Raw genomic sequence first — 22052 nt, forward strand, 5'->3', positions numbered from 1 at the left:
CGGTGATGTCTTTTCACTTTTATTTGTTTAATCCCAACATTATGTTAGGCTAAATAATTTTATGTATTGGATGATGAAAAAATTATTTAATTTTTAGTTTGAATTCGAGACCTATGTTTTTATGTTAATTCTTGTATTGTAATTCCATTAATATGTCTATTTATATTGTTTTAATGTTTACGCATCATTAGGACAATAAGTTGCTTATTCATAATGTTGGAAAACTCACGATAGGTAGAACACTATTATTGGGACACACGGGCAATAAATATTAGGAATAATATTTGTGGCGTATGCGATCATGTGTGATAATCCTAAATGTCAATGCATATTTACCATATGAATTCAGATTAGGAATATGATCGTCTTATGGTAATTATAGGTTTATTATATCTTTGGAAAGAATAATAAATAATAGTTGAATTATCGATCGTTGCAACTGCATAAATTGAGATAATTATTATTGGTTGAGAATTAGAACTAAAAATTGATCAGTGGCGTCGAAAATTCAATGCGTTCGCACGTTTGATTTTTAAACCAATTTTCATTGATTTAATAAGTTTTAGTTATAAAAATTAGTTAGCTATTCATTCGATCATCTTTTGATTACAAACTCGAATTTAAATATATCCAATATACTGAAATTGATCCTTGTTCTACTGAAATTGATCCTTGTTCCCTGTGGGACGATCTCTCTCTCATCACGATTATTACTTGTACAACGAATCCGTACGCTTGCGAAATTTTGACGAACAAGTTTTTGGCGCCATTGTCAGGGAATAACGGTGTTAATTTTTAGTTATTAGATATTTTAGATTCGTTTTTATTTTTTTATTTAATTTTTATTGTGTTTATTTTCATTTTATTTTTAGTTATTTTTAGGCTACCATTACACTTTTTAGGCGACTTTAGTTTATGCAAAATCTTGACGAGCCTGATCTCTTTCCAATAGACCACGAAATCGAAAGGACATTCAGAAATCGTAGAAGAGTTCAACGTCAAGCAAGGAGTCCAAAACGAAGCTCTTGTTTTAGTTGGAAATTATGTCAATCCAATTCCCGCACCAGTGCAACCTGCTGTGGTATATCCTCCCTTCGGACAATCTAATTTTTACCTCAGACCAGATGTCATCAATTTGTTTCAAAATTACCAAGACATCAGGTTCTTTGGAAACGCCACGAAAAATCCTCATGAGCACATTTCTGCTTTTCTCATGTTATGTGAAGTGATCAATCACGAAGGGATATCAGCAAATGCATTCCGAATGAGATTATTCCCTCACACCTTGAAGGACGCTGCTAGAGAATGGTTTCTTTGTTTACCACCAGGGAGCATTCAATCATGGAATGATATAGTTAAAAAATTCACGATGAAATTCTTTCTACCTTCTCGAGTACGTTCATACCTTCAAGCAGAAAGATTTAGTGAGCTATCTTGAGGCATGGGAGAGGTTCAAGAATTTTTTCAGAAAATACCCCAACCTTGACATTCCCAAGCAGACTCAGCAATATCTTTTCTACTACGGTCTAAAACAAGAGTTCAGAAATATGATAGATGCTTCAGCAGGAAGATCAATGATGAAACTTGATGTGAATGAGGCATATGACCTGTATGAAAAAATAGCTGAAAACCAATCGATGTGGCCAACTGATAGGAAAGCTCCAAGGAAAACATCAGGGTTACACAACGTAGATGCAGTGATAGCACTGGCCACGCAAATAGAAGTTCTTACAATGAAAATGGACAATCTATCTAAGTTAGTCAACATGGTATACCAATCGCCACCTGTTTGCGAAGGATGTGGAGCGGATCATGCTGGTACACTCAGCCCCTTTGGTGTCTACACATGTTAATCAATGTGAAGAAGTAAGCTACGCACAGAACTTTCAGAGACAGCAAAATAATCCTTTCTCCAACACATATAATCCGGGTTGGAAGAACCATCCAATTTTTCATGGTCCAATAGTCAGGGACAAGAACATGGAGGAAGCAATCAGAATAAACCACCTGGGTTCCAACAGCAACAACAGCAAGGGAAAAGGCCATTGCTGGAAGATTTGCTGGCTCAATACATTACTAAAACTGAGACCAACTTTCAAAACCAACAAGCCTCGATCAAGAATTTGGAACAACAGGTTGGACAGATTGCATCTGCACTTTCAAAACCAACAAGCCTCGATCAAGAATTTGGAACAACAGGTTGGACAGATTGCATCTGCACTATCAGGTAGAGCTCAAGGCACGTTACCTAACAACATCGAGACAAACCATAAGGAGCAGGTCAAAGCAATCACTACACGTAGTGGTGTCCACTTACCAGAAATACATGTAAAGCGGCCAGCAACTGTCATAGAAAAGGCACCTACCATGGGCAAGGAGCAAGTGGATGAATTAGACAAGGCTACTGAGGAAAATCAAGTTGAGTCATCAGATAGCCCACAGGTGAAAGCAACTGCTCCTGTCAAAGCATATGTTCCTCTAGTCCTATTTCCACAGAAATTGCAAAAACATAAGCTCGACAAGCAATTCCAGAAATTTTTAGATGTGTTCAAGAAGCTGCACATTAACATATCATTTGCTAAAGCTTTAGCTCAAATGCCCAGCTACGTCAAGTTCATGAAAAATATTCTATCAAATAAGAGGAAGCTGGAAGACAATGAAACAGTCATGCTTACAGAGGAGTGTAGCGCAATTCTCCAACACAAATTACCACTGAAACTAAAAGACCCATGAAGTTTTACTATTCCTTGTCACATTGGTAATTTGAATATAGATAAGGCATTGTGTGATCTAGGAGCTAGCATTAATTTAATGCCCTTATCTCTTTTCTGGAAACTAGGTTTGGGGAAAGCAAAATCGACTACAGTTTCACTGCAATTGGCTGACAGGTCGATCAAACACCCTCATGGTATTTGTGAAGATATTTTGGTGAAGGTTGACAAGTTTATCTTTCCAGCGAACTTCATTATTTTGGATATGGAAGAAGATAGAGACGTCCCCCTCATATTGGGTCATCCATTTTTGGCTACGGGAAGAGCTCTGATAGATGTGCAAAAGGGTAAGTTGATATCGAGGTTAAATGAAGAAGAATTGACAATCGTCGTGTTTAGAACTTTCAGATTTCAGAGCGAACCGAATTCTTGCATGCAGATTGATGTAATAAAAGAAGCGATGTCAGAGACATTCAAACTAAATCACCCTCAGGATTAGCTTGAGGCTTGTTTAGTGCATTCGCAAGATTTAGCATCGGAAAAGGAGGAAGTAGAAGAATGTGTACGTTATTTAGCAGCCATACCACCATTCTTCAAACAACCACGACTGGAGCTCGGTGAAAGACCCTCAACACCTTTGCCATCTATGCAGCAAGCTCCAACTCTTGAACTCAAACAGTTGCCCACCCATCTTCGCTATGTATATTTGGGGGGGAAAATTTACTTCCAGTAATTATCTCGAACAATCTTACAGAATCAGAGGAGGATCAGTTGCTGAGGGTGCTTCGAGAGCATAAGACAGCAATAGGATGGACGATGTTAGATATAAAAGGGATCAGTCCTTTACTTTGCATGCATAAGATACTGATGGAAGACGATTACAAAGCTTCAATTGAGCATCAACGCAGATTAAATCCGACTATGCAAGAGGTGGTAAGGAAAGAGGTATTAAAGCTTCTGGATGCTCGGATCATCTATCCCATTTCAGACAGTCATTGGGTGAGTCCAGTACAGGTCGTACCAAAAAAGGGAGGGATCACAGTGGTTCCAAATGAAAACAATGAGCTCATTCGGACACGCACAGTCACAGGTTGGAGAGTTAGCATTGATTATCGTAAACTCAACAACGCCCCGAGGAAGGATCACTTTTCCCTTCCTTTCATTGATCAGATGCTGGAGAGACTTGCTGGACATGCGTACTATTGCTTCCTGGATGGTTATTCAGGGTACAACCAAATTTCTATAGCGCCAGATGACCAAGAGAAGACGACCTTTACATGCCCTTATAGCACTTTTGCTTATAGGACGATGCCATTCGGTCTTTGCTTGCTCCTGCCACCTTTCAACATTGTATGATGTCTATTTTCTCGGATATGGTGGGAAATATCATTTAGGTGTTTATGAATGATTTCTCAGTATTTGGAAAATCATTTAAGGAGTGCCTTGAACATTTGGGAAAAGTGTTGCGACGGTGTGAAGACACAAACCTTGTATTAAATTGGGAAAAATGTCATTTCATGGTTCAGGAAGGAATTGTGTTAGGGCATTTGATTTCAGCACGGGGTATTGAGGTTGATAGAGCTAAGATACAAGTCATCGAAAAACTACCACCGCCAGTAATAGTGAAGGGTGTCAGAAGCTTTTTGGGTCATGCTGGGTTCTACTGTCGCTTAATCAAAGACTTTTCCAAAATCTCGAAGCCATTTGCAATCTATTAGAAAAAGGGGCTCCGTTTCACTTTTCTGAGGAGTGCTTGACTATTTTCAACACTCTAAAGGAAAAATTGGTTTCCGCTCTAGTGTTGGCTCCTCCAGACTGGGATTATCCTTTTGAGCTTATGTGTGATGCTAGTGATCATGCAGTGGGGGCGGTGTTAGGTCAACGCAAGGAGAAGATTTCTCATATTATCCACTATGCTAGTAAGACTTTAGACGAGGCTCAAATGAATTATGCTACTACATAGAAAGAGTTTTTGGTAGTGGTGTTCATCGTTGACAAATTCAGGTCATATTTGATTGGGTCAAAAGTGAGTGTCTATACGGATCATTCAGCATTGAAATATCTAATGAGCAAGGACGCAAAACCAAGGCTTATTCGATGGATACTCCTGTTGCAAAAGTTTGATTTGGAGATCAGAGATAAAAAAAGGGAGTGAGAATGTTGTGGCAGATCACCTTTCTCGCCTTGAATCACACGAGTCACACCCTAAGAGAAAATCAACGAAGTTTTCCCAAATGAGATGCTTTTTTAGATTATTACTACACCATGGTACGCCGATTATGTCAATTATTTGGCCCGCTCCATCATCCCACCAGACTACTCGAGTCACCAAAGGAAGAAATTCTTCAGTGACCTAAAACACTACTTTTGGGATGATCCAATTCTTTGCAGAAAGGGTCCAGATCAAATCATACGCCGTTGTGTACCAGAAGTATAACAACATCAAGTATTAGAATCATGTCACTTTGCACCATATGGGGGCCACTTTGCAGCAACCAAGACAGCAGTTAAGGTACTGCAATCGGGTTTTTATTGGCCTACGTTGTTCAAGGACGCCTATTATATGGTGAAGCATTGTGATAAGTGTCAGAGGACTAGAAACATCTCAAGGAGGAACGAGATGCCTTTGAACAGTATTTTGGCTGTTAAAATGTTCGACGTTTTGGGCACTGACTTCATGGGACCATTTCCTCCATCCTATGGTCAACAATATATACTGGTGGTAGTGGACTACGTGTCTAAGTGGGTTGAAGTTGTAGCTTCACCAACGAACGACGACCGAGTGGTAACTCAATTTCTAAAGAAGAACATTTTCACTCGATATGGGACCCCAAGGGCGATTATTAGTGATGGTGGAAAGCATTTTTGTAACCGCCTATTTGCTTCGTTGTTGGCCAAATATGGAGTGAAACATCCTGTCTCGACTTCATACATCCTCAGACTAGTGGGCAGGTGAAAATCTCCAACAGGGAGTTAAAGAAGATTCTCGAAGCTACGGTCAATACATCACGTAAAGATTGGGCTAAGAAACTAGACAATGCACTTTGGGCGTATAGAACAGCATTTAAGACTTCAATTGGCATGTCTCCATTTCGACTTTTATTTGGAAAGGCTTGTCATCTTCCAGTTGAGCTAGAGCATAAGGCATACTGGGCGACACACTTGGTCAATTTCAATATGAGGGCAGCAGGAGAAAATAGGGTTCTACAACTTCATGAGCTAGATGAGTTTCATTTGGATTTGTATGAGAATGCAAAGATTTACAAGGAAAAGACCACGAGATGGCACGACAGGCATATACGGGAGAAGGAGTTTGAGGTTGGTCAGCAAGTATTGATGTTTAATTCACGCCTCAAGCTCTTTTCGGGAAAGCTAAAGTCTAGGTGGTCGGATCCATTCACGGTAGTTGCTGTGTTTCCACATGGATCTGTGGAAGTGGTGTCTCAAGATCAACAAAGGAAGTTCAAATTAAATGGACAACGGTTGAAAGCTTATTGGGGAGTTGACTACTCCAGTGAAAAACAACCGTACCACTTGATAATGTAGAGTAACTAGGACAACAAAGTCTAACTAAAGACTATAAATTAAGTGTTTATTGGGAGGCAACCCAATTTCTAAACATTTTATCCTTTTTTTTTTTATTAGGGCATCGCATTGCATATAGATTTATTTTAATTATTAGTTGCATTAGATTTAAGCACGTCTAAATTTATAGAGTATCATCATCCGATCATGTTTTCATTGAGAGCCTTAAATATAATGTTGGTTATTTCGAGTGTTTGGCTAAGTAACGCATGTTTTAGATTATTTGATCTCTAGTGTTTGATTTGCTTGCCATATGCAGGAACATGACGTCATGGAACACTCAGCCCAATATCGACCAAGGGAAAAGCATGATGAGAAAGATTGTCTAGTCGTCACCTACTGTACCTTCCACGTTCAATAGAAAAATTCGGGGAGTACCTTCGTCCTTTTCTTCCCCGTCCCCTTATATTCTTAATTATGTTTGAGGACAATCTCTGGTTTAAGTTTGGGGGTGGGAAACACTTTGTGTTTTTGGTTTTCGTATGTTTTCGTGCGTTGTTTACATATGTTTAATAAAAAAATAAATAAATAAAACATTTAAAAAATATCGTTAAATTTTTATTTATTTTTGATTGTGTGCTTGTGTGGGTTAGACGGTTTGGTTGACAATGATGATTAAATTTGAGATTTGGCGTTGATTTATGAACTGTGGATAGGAAGCATGATAGACTGATTGAAGCTTGAACTTGCAAAACTTGATATTATACATGCACTATAACTGAGTTTGACATTATGATGAAGTGAGTTGATTCATGCACTCGATAGATTGAATTAGTTGGACATAGATGCTTTATCAAAACCATACTAATCGATTATCCTTAGACCAAATTTAGCACAATTTGAAAAGATCATACTGTTGTAGGAAAATTTGGATGTGAATGTGGATTCCTTGTGTGAAAAATTGTGTGGATTGTCTCGGATTAATAGGATAAAATTGGATGAAAGTCTTAAATTGGAGGTTGATTTGCTTGAATAAGTGTGTGATAAGAAGCATTGCACTAATCAAGGCATATATTTTGAAATTAAATTTTTTTTCTTTGGAGCTTTTATGGTTCGAGCAATTAAGTCTGCAAGGGTATCTTAAAACCTAGTGCCCTCAAGTCATCGGCCTAAAGCTCGTTACAGGAGTCAATTAAAAAGCAATCAGAGATGAAATTGTCCTAAAAAAAATTTATTTTCTTCTAAGCCTTTTTTATTCGGGTTATTAAGCCTGTAAGGGTATTTGAAAACCTGGTGCCCTAATGTCATCTGACTTAGGAGTCATCAGCCTAAAACCTGCTACATGAGTTATCTAGAAAGCTTAAGGGAGAGTGCAAAAAAATAAAAAAGCACTAAATACCTTGTAAGTCCCAACACTTGTTCGAGGAAATTTGACGTTCGATGAAGGATAATTAGCCTAATTGAATCTTGACGATTGAAACAATCAAATAATTGGAGAATTCTTATTCATTGATGTGTTGACTTGTAACTAGTGATGTCCACCTAAATTGGTGAGGGTAATGATAGTAATGAAAAATTCAATCTTAGATCACATACTGGGAAAAGAGTGAAAATGAACAAATTTGGGGGTGTGTGAATCTTACGAGAGATGAAAAGATATATTTGACCATAGAGGTTCGGGAATTGAAATAACTTGTGAATTCATTAATGTCTACTTAGTTCTTCACACACACACATCGGATTTGCATTGGAAAAGTGGATATTAGTTTGGTATTGTTAATTTGAAGCAGTTTGTAGATTTAATGCTGGGATTTCAAATCCTAAGATAAAAAGCTAAATGGTCTAACAAAATATTTTTGCTTGCTTGTGTGTTTGTTTTTATTTAAGTTATAGTTTTGTTCAAGGACGAACAAATGTTTAAATTTGAGAGTGTTTGGTAAGTGTAATTTATGCACTTATTTAAGCCACATTTATTAAACTTTTACGTCGTCAAATTATTAAGTTTTATCTAACTTAGGTTATTTTTCATTTTGTTTTTAGTGACGAACCCGTTTGAAGCATTTGGAAAAGGATGAAGGATTAATTAGCTATTTGATGCAAAGTTTGGAGATCAAATTTTATACTTTAAAAGTTGAGGACTTGGAGAAAATAATTGATTAATTGGGCCTCAATTGAAACTTGAATTGGAAGCAAATTTTACAATTGGAATGGACTTTGAATTGGACTCCAACTTTGAGGTCTTGGAAGATTAATTCTATATAGAAACAGATTACAGGTGGGCTGGATATATATATATATATATATATATATATATATATATCCCGTTTACAGGAGAGGAGAAAAAAAGAAAAAAAAAGAAAAAGAAAAGAGAAACGGCAGAGAGATTGAGGAGAATTCGGCAGCCAATTGGGGGAAATTAATAAGGCAGCAACTCGGAGTTCTTCTGGCAGAAAAAAAAAAGAAAAAAGACGACAACTGGGGAGATTAACTTATAGAAAACGGCGGCTGCAAGGTAAAAGAAAAGGAGGCAAAAGATAGAGTTCTTTGTGGAATCAAACATAGTAGCTGGGTGGAGAATTATAATATACACAGGAAGCCAATTTCATGAGCAATTGAATTCTTCTTAGAGTAAAACAAGCTGGCTGTTATATATATTTTACGCACAGAAAGTGGAAGCCTACCTTGGGAATTGATTTTAAATAGATTAAAAAAAAGGGCAAAGCTGCTGGGAAAGAAGGCAAGGAAAAAGAGACTGATTTTGAAGAATAAAAAGGAGGCTACCGACTGTAGTGGGAATACATATATATGAATATATATTCATGCACATGCAAAAGGATGGGAGTTGGTTTTTAAAGGCAGCTTTACGTGGAAAATTAATCACTTGTCGTCAAATCTCGGTGATGTCTTTCCACTTTTATTTGTTTAATCCCAACATTATGTTAGGCTAAATAATTTCATGTATTGGATGATAATAAAATTGTTTAATTTTTAGTTTTAATTCGAGATCTATGTTTTTATGTTAATTCTTGCGTTGTAATTCCATTAATATGTCTATTTATATTGTTTTAATGTTTGCGCACCATTAAGACAATAAGTTGCTTATTCGTAGTGTTGAAAAACTCACGATAGGTAGAACACTATTATTGGGACATACGAACAATAAATATTAGGAATAATATTTGTGGCGTATGGGATCATGTGTGATAATCCTAAATGTCAATGCATATTTACCATATGAATCTGGACTAGGAATATGATCGTCTCGTGCTAGTTATAGGTTTAGCCCTTGTTTGAGCCCCATTCTTTTGAAAAAAATTCATTTTTCAACAGTGTTTTGACATCATTTCAACCACACATTCTTGAAAAAAATAATATTACACGTAAATTCAAAAAAATTTCTTATTTTTTAACCACACATTTTGCATCAATACACTATTCAAAAATTCATTCTACCCCAAAAAATGGGGCTCAAACAAGGGCTTATTATATCTTTTGAAAGAATAATAAATAATAGTGGAATTATCGATCGTCACAACTGCATAAATTGAGATAATTATTATTGGTTGAGAATTAGAACTAAGAATTGATCAGTGGCGTCGAAAATCCAATACGTTCGCACATTTGATTTTTAAACCAATTTTCATTGATTTAATAAATTTTAGTTATAAAAATTAGTTAGTTATTCATTCGATCATCTTTTGATTATAAACTCGAATTTAAATATATCCAATATACTGAAATTGATCCTTATTCTTTGTAGGACGATAACTATCTAATCACGATTATTAATTGTACAATGAACTCGTACGCTTGTGGGATTTTGACAAACACTTCTATCAGGACCAAACTAGACAGTCAGGAAACGCGAATGTGCACCTTAGATGGCGCGATGAGAATAAAAAAACCTCAGTGGCAGAGAACTTTAACGGTGCTGGAACAGAAAGGGAAGACCCCAGCGAAGACTTTGACGTCAAGGAACAGTGGTCCAACTGCAGTCGTCGACCACGATGAACAAGGCACCAATTACCGACGGCACCGGAACAGCAGGAAGATGCCGGAAACATGAGAAACTCAAGAGAATGACCACAGGTTCGAGAAAAGGCAATTTAGGGTTCTCATACCATGCCAATTTTTCTGAATGATCTTTCTGGTATGTATTGATGTAATTGATAGAATATTACAAAGTAGAAATCTAAGGAAAGTTTAGCTGTAAAATCAAATAAAATCCTGATTTTGGCAACTATTATACTTATGTGAGTTATATATGGAAAACTCTAGTTAGCTGTAGATACTCTAATAGATAAATGTTTTGGGTCAGAAATTGACTGGGGAGTGGTCTGAAAGCTGTCGTGTTTCTCATGTCTTCGATTTGAAGCAACATAAATGTTCTTTGGATTCAAAACAGCCTTTGTTGAAGGAAAATGTTTAGTGGAGCATTATCTTTAGGTTGTTCTCACCATGGTTCATTATGTGTGTTACTGCTAAAACCCAGTAACTTCAAACAGCCAAATTCACTTCCCTAATGGCCTACTCGTGTTTGTCGAGATGTGCACAGCTGACCTTCATTCTAGTATGGTCAGTATGTACGGCATTCTATAGTAATAGCTAGGTAATTTTTTGGAAAATATCTGCAGTAACTTCGGTGTATATCTTACTTATCTTGAGAACATATTGCATATCAGCATGTAAATATATATCAAGTATACATGTATACATATATTAAATGAGACAGTGAGAGGTCTAAATACATAAAGGTTAATAGAGAAACATCCACTGCCATATCGTGCTCCCGGAACGTTACTTGTGATTTTTTTAATTTTTAATTTTTGTATTTCTAGTTTATTTATCAAATGTAGATAATTATTAGTGGTTTTTCTAATGTATCAATACTGCCTCTTAAATAAGTGGCTCAACATATTTCATCATTTTTCAGGAATTGTTCCTGCATCAATGATCCTTTTAGGCATGTACTGGAAAGAAATGAATGCAGATTCTGAATGGATAGAACTCTATAGCCTGCAACTATCTTTACCATTTAAATATTGATAAGTTCGTCCTATTTTCCTCTCCCAAAAATGCTGGGGAGAAACGGTATACATTTATATATATTATGTTTGTTGGGTTAGACAAGAACTGACTAGTTTTCAGTAAATCAACAATTATGTGAATAACGATAATGATGTTAAAAATAACAACAATACTTATATAATTGGGAACAGCTGTTATATAATTAGAACAATAACACTAAAATTATGAGTATGGATTGGACTGTGTTCTTGTTCTTTGCAGGCTAAAGAAAATGATGCTTTTGATGGAGTTGAGGAAGGATATGAAAGTTCGTGGGATGAGATCTCATCTGTTTCTTCCTATAATCATTTGAAGGAAGATATGCATAAAGCTTTTGGAAGTTCATTATCATTGCGGTCAATTGCAGCAAGGTCTTCCAATAGAGGTTCTGTTTATCTTGAAGATTGCACGAGCATATCTTCAAACTTTGCACTTCCTCAGCTGTCTGTGGCTGAGGTCTTACATGATTCTACTGGCGGTAAACTATTATTTATCATTAAAACTTCAATTGCTAACATCAAACCTCGAACTCTTTCATCTATGAGAGTAATTGTGCCTTGGTAAAGCTGCATTATATCTTACAGTTTTGTCTTTGTGAACAGATGCTTTGTCCCCAGATAGATCTTCGGCTATCGCATCTCCAAGTCAGCAGCTAAAATTTCCAAAAACCCTTTCTGTAGATGATGACACAAGGGTATCATCTGCCTCCAGAAATGCTGAATCTGGAGCATGTAATTATTGCTGTTGCATTCTTTCATAAATCTGAAACATATTTCCTCCGGTCCTTCCTGTATTTGACTTAAGGTATGATGTTTCAAAACTAATTTGCTCTCAACATTTTCTGCAGCAGAAGGGTATGTTCGAGGAAGATCATATAATATCAGACTGGATGACGAAGTTCTACTAAGATTTTCACCAAAGAACTCTGAGTCAAATTACTACTTCAGTGATATGGTAGTAACATGAGGATCTTTTCTATTGTCTTTATTTTAGTTCTTCCTTATATTTCTTTTTCATTATAACTGACAGATAGGTGGAACCCTTACCTTCTTTCATGAAGAAGGGCCTAGGAGATGCCTTGAGGTACTTTTGCATTTCATCATATATCACTGTGAACTACCATTAGCATAGGGTTACTTTTCTCCGAATATGGATTTGACTGGCTTCTTGGTGCCTTTTAGTTGACAATAGCTCTGGAGATGATGGAGACTATAAGTCGGCACTTTGTCCATCCTTCTCGGAGGCATTCTCCTATTATTACTAAGGTAAGTGGTACCGATACTATGATGACTTTTCTTTCTGTAGATAGGAACTGTAGTCTGTTCATTTATTAAACTGAGAGGTAGACAAACAGTTTGTTGGAAACGGGTAGATCTTTTTATACTGTTTAGAATAGCTAATCCCTGATTCATAGGGATTGATAGATAAATCAAACTTCCATAATTACGTAGTCTTTTTGTGTATAAATAACCATGTACAGCATTTGAAAACAGTTTTGCTATATGGTATCAGATACCCATAAAGTTCAAACTAGTAATTCGATATGACTAAGACTCAAATGAGCACATGATTTTCCTGATTTAGATTTGCCTATTGCTGTCAGAGAAGGAACTAGAAAATGCACACAACACCCTATTTCTCATTTTGTATCCTTTAACAGATTATCCAAAAAACATAGGACCTTCCTTACCACCCTAAATTCTATTGGCATTCCTAAGACACTACCAGAGACAATTAGGGATAAGAAGTGGGCGTAAGCTATGAGAGAAGAAATGAATGCACTAGAGAAATAAAACATTGGAAATTGTGAGAGTGCCAAGAGGAAAGAAACCAGTGGGCTGTAAATGGGTGTTTACCTTGAAATACAAGGCTGGTGGGACACTAGAAAGATACAAACCTAGGCTTGTTGTGAAAGGCTATGTTCAGAAGGCCCGATCGATTGACCATAAATAATGTTTATAATTTACTGTGAAGAGGCCAACAGGAAAACACTGATTTTTTACACCTGATTTGTGCAGGTTCAGAGTGATCACCATGAGGTTGTTGCAGATTTATTAGAGACTAGCTTTCTCTTTTCCATGCCTATGGATGGACCATTGACTTTTTATACCTGCTATGTCTCTGTGCAATGGGCTCTTCGTTTTGAATTTCTTACGACTCCAAAGAATGTGGACTGGACAAGGTACTATTATAATCATTGTTGGATGGCAGAATTCCATAGTTAAGTCAGATATGTTTCTTATTTACTGTAATTTTACTTAATGGCTACAAAACTGCCAGTTACCAGATCATGAAATCATCAAAAGAATCGATCACTAAATCTTGAAATCAGCTTTTTGGCACGAAGCTTGCCAGGTGTGTAAGCTGGTTACCAGTACATGAGCTAAATTTTGCTAATTGCAGTTAATTAAATATAAATTCCTGCTTCTAAGATGTTAATGTAAACATTGAAGTAGAATAAAAATAGACAAAATAGATCACACCAAAATGAACTCTTACATAAGGTCCTTGTTAGTAGCCTTTAAGGCCCTCATTAAATTTCATTACATTTTTCTATATTCTATTTTCAACCACATAATCTTCTATAAAATAATATTACACGTAAATCGAAAACTTTCCTTCTATTTCAACCACTCATTTTTCAACAACACACTATTCCACCCATTTCCATTTCTAGAAAATGGAGCCCAAAAGGGGGCTAAGTGGGATAAAGTGCTGTTACATCTAATTAACTCATTGATGGAAGCACCTTATTTTTCATGATGGGGGATTTTGTCTTGTATTCACTCTGGATTGCATAATGCAATTGCTCCCATTTGACTCATGTGCATTCCTTTCATTTCATGGCTCCATCCATCTCAATTATTGCTTTGCAAGGAGGTATAGAATAAAAACCTCACTTGGTTTCACATCCGCTTCTAGTTTATTGAAAATATGGTTCCACTGCACTTGAACATTTCAAAAAATTATTGGAGATCTTTTTTAATTCGTCTTATTTTTCTACAGCCTCGTATAGTCACATTATTCTTTGTTGTTACCTGCCAACTGAGGTGGTTAAAACTTGAGATTTTTAATTACCGTGAGTGGATACTTCCAATTACCGTGCATGCCCCTCCTCTAGGGGCTGCAGCAGCTCATACTCGAAATGAGAAGTCTCTCTCATTGGAACCCTTGTGGATTCGTACTTGAAGGTAAACTGACACTCCCAATTAGGGACGGTTGTTGAGTTCCAAGTGATCTTTTTTGCTACTCATCTTGCAATCTGTATACACTCTGGAGTCGAATCACAATATTATCTTGTCAACAGTTGTGATTGCCTAACGTTCGTCATTTTCTGAACTTCCCTCAGGTGGGTACAACTCATTGAAGGTGCAAGATACAGCAATGTGATTTAACGGGTTAAAGCTACATATTCCATGGAAATTGGGTTCTTCCCAGGGATCATGCGGTGAAATGCTGGACTGCTATAATAAAAGTTTCACCCACATAAGATCGACTATTTCACAATGTATTGACAAGTGGCGAGGATGCGTTCCTTTCAGCATCAGTCATAGAGTAATTTATTTCACACCAGAACGAGAGAAATTTACCAGTTTCTGTTAAGTTTTTCCTTTCTTCTTTGTTTCGTCGATTCGTTCCTTTTGTACTTTCGAAAATTCTCTGAGATGCCGGAATTCTTTGTTACATGCTTCTGCGCTTGTACATTTGTAAAGTGTTACTTACATAATAATAATTCTCTTGTTTTCCAATGCTTCGAGGCAGTTATTTTCTCAGACAATTGTGAAGTGCATTACAATGAAGGCCGAAAAGGCAGCATTAATTACGACATGGCATTCTAAGATGAAACGAGGTATTGTCATACAAGTCATGAAAATGAAGGTTGACTTATTGTAATAAAAATTTTGTGATTGGTCGAAATAACAAAACATAAGAATTTGTCCCTCTACAAGAAGTTCTCAATGTTGAGTTCCACGTAGGAGCATGGGTCTGGAATATCGAAGTTATCCAACACCTGTCATCAACATTAAGGCATTCAAACGCAAGAAGAAATCATGGCCCAAAGAAAAAGCAGCAGAATGTATATGAGAAATCACGAGTAAAATACAGAGTTTTTATTAGGCTTACTAACAGAAAATTTAAAGTGTTGGGAATTTACTGCAAAACTGAAAGGTACCTTTAGTTCTTCCAACATATTACACGAGAAATATCGATATACCTGTGGGTGCACAATGCCAAAAGTGCCGATTTGCTTCCCTTTGTAAATGATGCTCGCTTGTCGGCCTGGAAGAAACTCGGGTTCCTGCAATATAAAATAATAATAGTATGTAATTTGTTAAACAATCCCATAGCAAATTCAACAGAATTAAAACAGTTAACATACATCTGAACTCTGTATATAGTAGCCAGTTTCATCCCCAGGTGGTACGAATGAGGTTCCTGCCACTTCCATGATTCTATCCACAAGACCATGTATAAGCTGAAAGGGGAAAAAGAGAAGAAACTTAGCAAATCCTACATCATCAATTAGATAAAATGTGTAAGGGGAAGTGCACAAGCATAATGACATGGTTTTGTAAACAAAACCGAACACTGAATTGCCCAATGTTTAAAAGTGCAGATACAAGCGAACTTAATAGAGCAATCCACTCAGAATTGTATACAGCTAGCTGAATCAAGCCATCCTCTTGATCATATTCTAAAGGAAGACCAACAAATACTAAACTGAATAAGATTTTATCTATAAGAACCCTCCAAATCCCCAGAGATAAGTATCTCACATATCATCGAGAGGTCAAGATAAAAAGTGTTGGAATCAAAGGGTACCTCGAATCCTGAAGTAGCTCCACAATACAAAGCTGCAAGATGACGGCGATTTGATGCACCAACATCTTTTGTGTCGTCGAGTAGCACCACATCACCCACTTCAAAAATCTGCATATTAGAGTATATCAGATGTATATATAAATTACAAAAATATAATAGATGCAAAACATGTAGAACCTGGCAGAGGAATCATGTCAGTCACACCTCAGGACTGAAAGTCCAACATGCAAAAATGAACAGTTTGAGCCTCCTAAGCACGTAGAAAAAATGCCACAAAATATAATAAATGCAAAACATGTAGAACCTGGCACAGGAATCATAATCAGACATGAAAGACAGCCACAGCCTTTGACATCAACTATCTCCCAAGTAATTTATATATTACAATACTTGCAGATAACAGTACTAACTCTGTTTAAATACATGAGAATTGCACTAGACAGATGTTTCTTCAACATCAATCATTTAGTTTGAAAACACTCTTTTGATCAAATCAACAAACAGATCAAAGTGAACAATCTATGGAACACAGCCAATCATTGTAAACCCTTCAAAAATTTTCAATTTCACAAGGCTCTGACTAACAAGAAAACGCAGTTCCACATATCTAGTTTTGGTATGACCACAACAAGAACAACTTTTCTTTTCATGCTATGCTTATTTCATGCAGATAGAATGGTGGATCCTAAAATTCTTTAATAATGAGGCGAACAAGTCTGCAAAACATAAATACAAGGAGGATCGCATTAAATATTCTAATCACCTTTATTGGTTTTGGGTGGTCTTTATTATGCCCAATGGTTTTCAATATGCCAGGCATAAGACTGGTACGGACAACCTGCAAAAATTCACAGATAGAATAAATGGAAATGCACTATTTCAGAGAGAGAGAGAGAATGAGAGTAATTGTGCCTTGGTAAAGCTGCATTATATCTTACAGTTTTGTCTTTGTGAACAGATGCTTTGTCCCCAGATAGATCTTCGGCTATCGCATCTCCAAGTCAGCAGCTAAAATTTCCAAAAACCCTTTCTGTAGATGATGACACAAGGGTATCATCTGCCTCCAGAAATGCTGAATCTGGAGCATGTAATTATTGCTGTTGCATTCTTTCATAAATCTGAAACATATTTCCTCCGGTCCTTCCTGTATTTGACTTAAGGTATGATGTTTCAAAACTAATTTGCTCTCAACATTTTCTGCAGCAGAAGGGTATGTTCGAGGAAGATCATATAATATCAGACTGGATGACGAAGTTCTACTAAGATTTTCACCAAAGAACTCTGAGTCAAATTACTACTTCAGTGATATGGTAGTAACATGAGGATCTTTTCTATTGTCTTTATTTTAGTTCTTCCTTATATTTCTTTTTCATTATAACTGACAGATAGGTGGAACCCTTACCTTCTTTCATGAAGAAGGGCCTAGGAGATGCCTTGAGGTACTTTTGCATTTCATCATATATCACTGTGAACTACCATTAGCATAGGGTTACTTTTCTCCGAATATGGATTTGACTGGCTTCTTGGTGCCTTTTAGTTGACAATAGCTCTGGAGATGATGGAGACTATAAGTCGGCACTTTGTCCATCCTTCTCGGAGGCATTCTCCTATTATTACTAAGGTAAGTGGTACCGATACTATGATGACTTTTCTTTCTGTAGATAGGAACTGTAGTCTGTTCATTTATTAAACTGAGAGGTAGACAAACAGTTTGTTGGAAACGGGTAGATCTTTTTATACTGTTTAGAATAGCTAATCCCTGATTCATAGGGATTGATAGATAAATCAAACTTCCATAATTACGTAGTCTTTTTGTGTATAAATAACCATGTACAGCATTTGAAAACAGTTTTGCTATATGGTATCAGATACCCATAAAGTTCAAACTAGTAATTCGATATGACTAAGACTCAAATGAGCACATGATTTTCCTGATTTAGATTTGCCTATTGCTGTCAGAGAAGGAACTAGAAAATGCACACAACACCCTATTTCTCATTTTGTATCCTTTAACAGATTATCCAAAAAACATAGGACCTTCCTTACCACCCTAAATTCTATTGGCATTCCTAAGACACTACCAGAGACAATTAGGGATAAGATGTGGGCGTAAGCTATGAGAGAAGAAATGAATGCACTAGAGAAATAAAACATTGGAAATTGTGAGAGTGCCAAGAGGAAAGAAACCAGTGGGCTGTAAATGGGTGTTTACCTTGAAATACAAGGCTGGTGGGACACTAGAAAGATACAAACCTAGGCTTGTTGTGAAAGGCTATGTTCAGAAGGCCCGATCGATTGACCATAAATAATGTTTATAATTTACTGTGAAGAGGCCAACAGGAAAACACTGATTTTTTACACCTGATTTGTGCAGGTTCAGAGTGATCACCATGAGGTTGTTGCAGATTTATTACAGACTAGCTTTCTCTTTTCCATGCCTATGGATGCACCATTGACTTTTTATACCTGCTATGTCTCTGTGCAATGGGCTCTTCGTTTTGAATTTCTTACGACTCCAAAGAATGTGGACTGGACAAGGTACTATTATAATCATTGTTGGATGGCAGAATTCCATAGTTAAGTCAGATATGTTTCTTATTTACTGTAATTTTACTTAATGGCTACAAAACTGCCAGTTACCAGATCATGAAATCATCAAAAGAATCGATCACTAAATCTTGAAATCAGCTTTTTGGCACGAAGCTTGCCAGGTGTGTAAGCTGGTTACCAGTACATGAGCTAAATTTTGCTAATTGCAGTTAATTAAATATAAATTCCTGCTTCTAAGATGTTAATGTAAACATTGAAGTAGAATAAAAATAGACAAAATAGATCACACCAAAATGAACTCTTACATAAGGTCCTTGTTAGTAGCCTTTAAGGCCCTCATTAAATTTCATTACATTTTTCTATATTCTATTTTCAACCACATAATCTTCTATAAAATAATATTACACGTAAATCGAAAACTTTCCTTCTATTTCAACCACTCATTTTTCAACAACACACTATTCCACCCATTTCCATTTCTAGAAAATGGAGCCCAAAAGGGGGCTAAGTGGGATAAAGTGCTGTTACATCTAATTAACTCATTGATGGAAGCACCTTATTTTTCATGATGGGGGATTTTGTCTTGTATTCACTCTGGATTGCATAATGCAATTGCTCCCATTTGACTCATGTGCATTCCTTTCATTTCATGGCTCCATCCATCTCAATTATTGCTTTGCAAGGAGGTATAGAATAAAAACCTCACTTGGTTTCACATCCGCTTCTAGTTTATTGAAAATATGGTTCCACTGCACTTGAACATTTCAAAAAATTATTGGAGATCTTTTTTAATTCGTCTTATTTTTCTACAGCCTCGTATAGTCACATTATTCTTTGTTGTTACCTGCCAACTGAGGTGGTTAAAACTTGAGATTTTTAATTACCGTGAGTGGATACTTCCAATTACCGTGCATGCCCCTCCTCTAGGGGCTGCAGCAGCTCATACTCGAAATGAGAAGTCTCTCTCATTGGAACCCTTGTGGATTCGTACTTGAAGGTAAACTGACACTCCCAATTAGGGACGGTTGTTGAGTTCCAAGTGATCTTTTTTGCTACTCATCTTGCAATCTGTATACACTCTGGAGTCGAATCACAATATTATCTTGTCAACAGTTGTGATTGCCTAACGTTCGTCATTTTCTGAACTTCGCTCAGGTGGGTACAACTCATTGAAGGTGCAAGATACAGCAATGTGATTTAACGGGTTAAAGCTACATATTCCATGGAAATTGGGTTCTTCCCAGGGATCATGCGGTGAAATGCTGGACTGCTATAATAAAAGTTTCACCCACATAAGATCGACTATTTCACAATGTATTGACAAGTGGCGAGGATGCGTTCCTTTCAGCATCAGTCATAGAGTAATTTATTTCACACCAGAACGAGAGAAATTTACCAGTTTCTGTTAAGTTTTTCCTTTCTTCTTTGTTTCGTCGATTCGTTCCTTTTGTACTTTCGAAAATTCTCTGAGATGCCGGAATTCTTTGTTACATGCTTCTGCGCTTGTACATTTGTAAAGTGTTACTTACATAATAATAATTCTCTTGTTTTCCAATGCTTCGAGGCAGTTATTTTCTCAGACAATTGTGAAGTGCATTACAATGAAGGCCGAAAAGGCAGCATTAATTACGACATGGCATTCTAAGATGAAACGAGGTATTGTCATACAAGTCATGAAAATGAAGGTTGACTTATTGTAATAAAAATTTTGTGATTGGTCGAAATAACAAAACATAAGAATTTGTCCCTCTACAAGAAGTTCTCAATGTTGAGTTCCACGTAGGAGCATGGGTCTGGAATATCGAAGTTATCCAACACCTGTCATCAACATTAAGGCATTCAAACGCAAGAAGAAATCATGGCCCAAAGAAAAAGCAGCAGAATGTATATGAGAAATCACGAGTAAAATACAGAGTTTTTATTAGGCTTACTAACAGAAAATTTAAAGTGTTGGGAATTTACTGCAAAACTGAAAGGTACCTTTAGTTCTTCCAACATATTACACGAGAAATATCGATATACCTGTGGGTGCACAATGCCAAAAGTGCCGATTTGCTTCCCTTTGTAAATGATGCTCGCTTGTCGGCCTGGAAGAAACTCGGGTTCCTGCAATATAAAATAATAATAGTATGTAATTTGTTAAACAATCCCATAGCAAATTCAACAGAATTAAAACAGTTAACATACATCTGAACTCTGTATATAGTAGCCAGTTTCATCCCCAGGTGGTACGAATGAGGTTCCTGCCACTTCCATGATTCTATCCACAAGACCATGTATAAGCTGAAAGGGGAAAAAGAGAAGAAACTTAGCAAATCCTACATCATCAATTAGATAAAATGTGTAAGGGGAAGTGCACAAGCATAATGACATGGTTTTGTAAACAAAACCGAACACTGAATTGCCCAATGTTTAAAAGTGCAGATACAAGCGAACTTAATAGAGCAATCCATCTCAGAATTGTATACAGCTAGCTGAATCAAGCCATCCTCTTGATCATATTCTAAAGGAAGACCAACAAATACTAAACTGAATAAGATTTTATCTATAAGAACCCTCCAAATCCCCAGAGATAAGTATCTCACATATCATCGAGAGGTCAAGATAAAAAGTGTTGGAATCAAAGGGTACCTCGAATCCTGAAGTAGCTCCACAATACAAAGCTGCAAGATGACGGCGATTTGATGCACCAACATCTTTTGTGTCGTCGAGTAGCACCACATCACCCACTTCAAAAATCTGCATATTAGAGTATATCAGATGTATATATAAATTACAAAAATATAATAGATGCAAAACATGTAGAACCTGGCAGAGGAATCATGTCAGTCACACCACAGGACTGAAAGTCCAACATGCAAAAATGAACAGTTTGAGCCTCCTAAGCACGTAGAAAAAATGCCACAAAATATAATAAATGCAAAACATGTAGAACCTGGCACAGGAATCATAATCAGACATGAAAGACAGCCACAGCCTTTGACATCAACTATCTCCCAAGTAATTTATATATTACAATACTTGCAGATAACAGTACTAACTCTGTTTAAATACATGAGAATTGCACTAGACAGATGTTTCTTCAACATCAATCATTTAGTTTGAAAACACTCTTTTGATCAAATCAACAAACAGATCAAAGTGAACAATCTATGGAACACAGCCAATCATTGTAAACCCTTCAAAAATTTTCAATTTCACAAGGCTCTGACTAACAAGAAAACGCAGTTCCACATATCTAGTTTTGGTATGACCACAACAAGAACAACTTTTCTTTTCATGCTATGCTTATTTCATGCAGATAGAATGGTGGATCCTAAAATTCTTTAATAATGAGGCGAACAAGTCTGCAAAACATAAATACAAGGAGGATCG

The 22052-nt window shown here is 36.6% G+C and overlaps 5 protein-coding genes across 15 annotated transcripts in view; 3 read left to right on the forward strand and 2 right to left on the reverse strand.

Moving 5' to 3' along the window:
• LOC111409121 overlaps window positions 1–8541 on the forward strand; it is a 13409-nt gene extending 4868 nt beyond the window's left edge. Inside the window, exon 5 of one of the 2 annotated variants that reach the window (XM_023039076.1) lies at window positions 6556–8541. In XM_023039076.1, the coding sequence (XP_022894844.1) occupies window positions 6556–6563 (8 nt within the window). In that variant the 3' untranslated portion in view covers window positions 6564–8541. The remainder of the gene's footprint in view (window positions 1–6555) is intronic. The other variant, XM_023039075.1, reaches the window with a different exon arrangement.
• A 1419-nt stretch (window positions 8542–9960) lies between these two features.
• On the forward strand, window positions 9961–15052 carry LOC111409120. 8 transcript variants are annotated; one of them, XR_002705425.1, is made up of 10 exons: window positions 9961–10386; window positions 11526–11781; window positions 11906–12034; window positions 12151–12257; window positions 12333–12386; window positions 12485–12568; window positions 13322–13485; window positions 13584–13658; window positions 14310–14494; window positions 14653–14778. XR_002705425.1 is itself a non-coding variant. In XM_023039065.1 (9 exons), exons 1-8 carry the CDS (start codon window positions 10375–10377, stop codon window positions 13627–13629), a joined length of 852 nt encoding a protein of 283 aa, XP_022894833.1. In that variant the 5' UTR covers window positions 9961–10374; the 3' UTR covers window positions 13630–13658; window positions 14653–14708. The 8 variants fall into 8 exon arrangements, 6 of the variants coding, with proteins under 6 accessions (XP_022894833.1, XP_022894832.1, XP_022894837.1 ...); XM_023039065.1 differs by lacking the exon at window positions 14310–14494 and having other exon boundaries at window positions 14653–14708; XR_002705426.1 differs by lacking the exon at window positions 13584–13658 and having other exon boundaries at window positions 9966–10386.
• On the reverse strand, window positions 15028–17026 carry LOC111409122 (phenylalanine--tRNA ligase beta subunit, cytoplasmic-like). The gene is made up of 5 exons (XM_023039078.1): window positions 16891–17026; window positions 16128–16235; window positions 15685–15780; window positions 15520–15603; window positions 15028–15315 (listed from the first exon to the last, which is right to left on the reverse strand). Exons 1-5 carry the CDS (start codon window positions 16945–16947, stop codon window positions 15247–15249), a joined length of 414 nt encoding a protein of 137 aa, XP_022894846.1. The 5' UTR covers window positions 16948–17026; the 3' UTR covers window positions 15028–15246.
• Window positions 17027–17030: 4 nt separating this feature from the next.
• LOC111409124 lies at window positions 17031–20232 on the forward strand. Of its 3 annotated transcripts, XR_002705427.1 has the most exons (7): window positions 17031–17214; window positions 17334–17437; window positions 17513–17566; window positions 17665–17748; window positions 18502–18665; window positions 19490–19674; window positions 19833–20232. XR_002705427.1 is itself a non-coding variant. In XM_023039081.1 (6 exons), the coding sequence occupies exons 2-6, from the start codon at window positions 17435–17437 to the stop codon at window positions 18807–18809; spliced, it is 351 nt and encodes a 116-aa protein (XP_022894849.1). In that variant the 5' UTR covers window positions 17031–17214; window positions 17334–17434; the 3' UTR covers window positions 18810–19483. The 3 variants fall into 3 exon arrangements, 2 of the variants coding, with proteins under 2 accessions (XP_022894849.1, XP_022894848.1); XM_023039081.1 differs by lacking the exons at window positions 19490–19674; window positions 19833–20232 and adding an exon at window positions 18764–19483; XM_023039080.1 differs by lacking the exon at window positions 19490–19674 and having other exon boundaries at window positions 17035–17214.
• LOC111409123 (phenylalanine--tRNA ligase beta subunit, cytoplasmic-like) lies at window positions 20207–21453 on the reverse strand. The gene is made up of 4 exons (XM_023039079.1): window positions 21309–21453; window positions 20865–20960; window positions 20700–20783; window positions 20207–20495 (listed from the first exon to the last, which is right to left on the reverse strand). Exons 1-4 carry the CDS (start codon window positions 21420–21422, stop codon window positions 20427–20429), a joined length of 363 nt encoding a protein of 120 aa, XP_022894847.1. The 5' UTR covers window positions 21423–21453; the 3' UTR covers window positions 20207–20426.
• Between the last annotated feature and the right edge of the window lie 599 nt (window positions 21454–22052).

Source organism: Olea europaea, chromosome 14 (assembly GCF_002742605.1).
Source record: "Olea europaea var. sylvestris chromosome 14, O_europaea_v1, whole genome shotgun sequence".
Classification (NCBI taxonomy): Eukaryota; Viridiplantae; Streptophyta; class Magnoliopsida; order Lamiales; family Oleaceae; genus Olea; species Olea europaea.

Excerpts from the sequence above, each read along its gene's own strand:
- LOC111409120 (XM_023039065.1), top strand. Across the intron at positions 12,387-12,484 it reads GGCCTAGGAGATGCCTTGAG|TTGACAATAGCTCTGGAGAT; the intron begins GTACTTTTGCAT and ends GGTGCCTTTTAG. Across the intron at positions 12,569-13,321 it reads ATTCTCCTATTATTACTAAG|GTTCAGAGTGATCACCATGA; the intron begins GTAAGTGGTACC and ends TGATTTGTGCAG.
- LOC111409122 (XM_023039078.1), bottom strand. The coding sequence starts at position 16,947 with ATGCCTGGCATATTGAAAACCATTGGGCATAATAAAGACCACCCAAAA. Across the intron at positions 15,604-15,684 it reads ACTATATACAGAGTTCAGAT|GAACCCGAGTTTCTTCCAGG; the intron begins GTATGTTAACTG and ends TTTATATTGCAG. Across the intron at positions 15,316-15,519 it reads TTGGCATTGTGCACCCACAG|GTGTTGGATAACTTCGATAT; the intron begins GTATATCGATAT and ends TGTTGATGACAG.
- LOC111409123 (XM_023039079.1), bottom strand. The coding sequence starts at position 21,422 with ATGCAGATTTTTGAAGTGGGTGATGTGGTGCTACTCGACGACACAAAA. Across the intron at positions 20,784-20,864 it reads ACTATATACAGAGTTCAGAT|GAACCCGAGTTTCTTCCAGG; the intron begins GTATGTTAACTG and ends TTTATATTGCAG. Across the intron at positions 20,496-20,699 it reads TTGGCATTGTGCACCCACAG|GTGTTGGATAACTTCGATAT; the intron begins GTATATCGATAT and ends TGTTGATGACAG.
- LOC111409124 (XM_023039081.1), top strand. Across the intron at positions 17,749-18,501 it reads ATTCTCCTATTATTACTAAG|GTTCAGAGTGATCACCATGA; the intron begins GTAAGTGGTACC and ends TGATTTGTGCAG. Across the intron at positions 18,666-18,763 it reads AAGAATGTGGACTGGACAAG|TTACCAGATCATGAAATCAT; the intron begins GTACTATTATAA and ends CAAAACTGCCAG.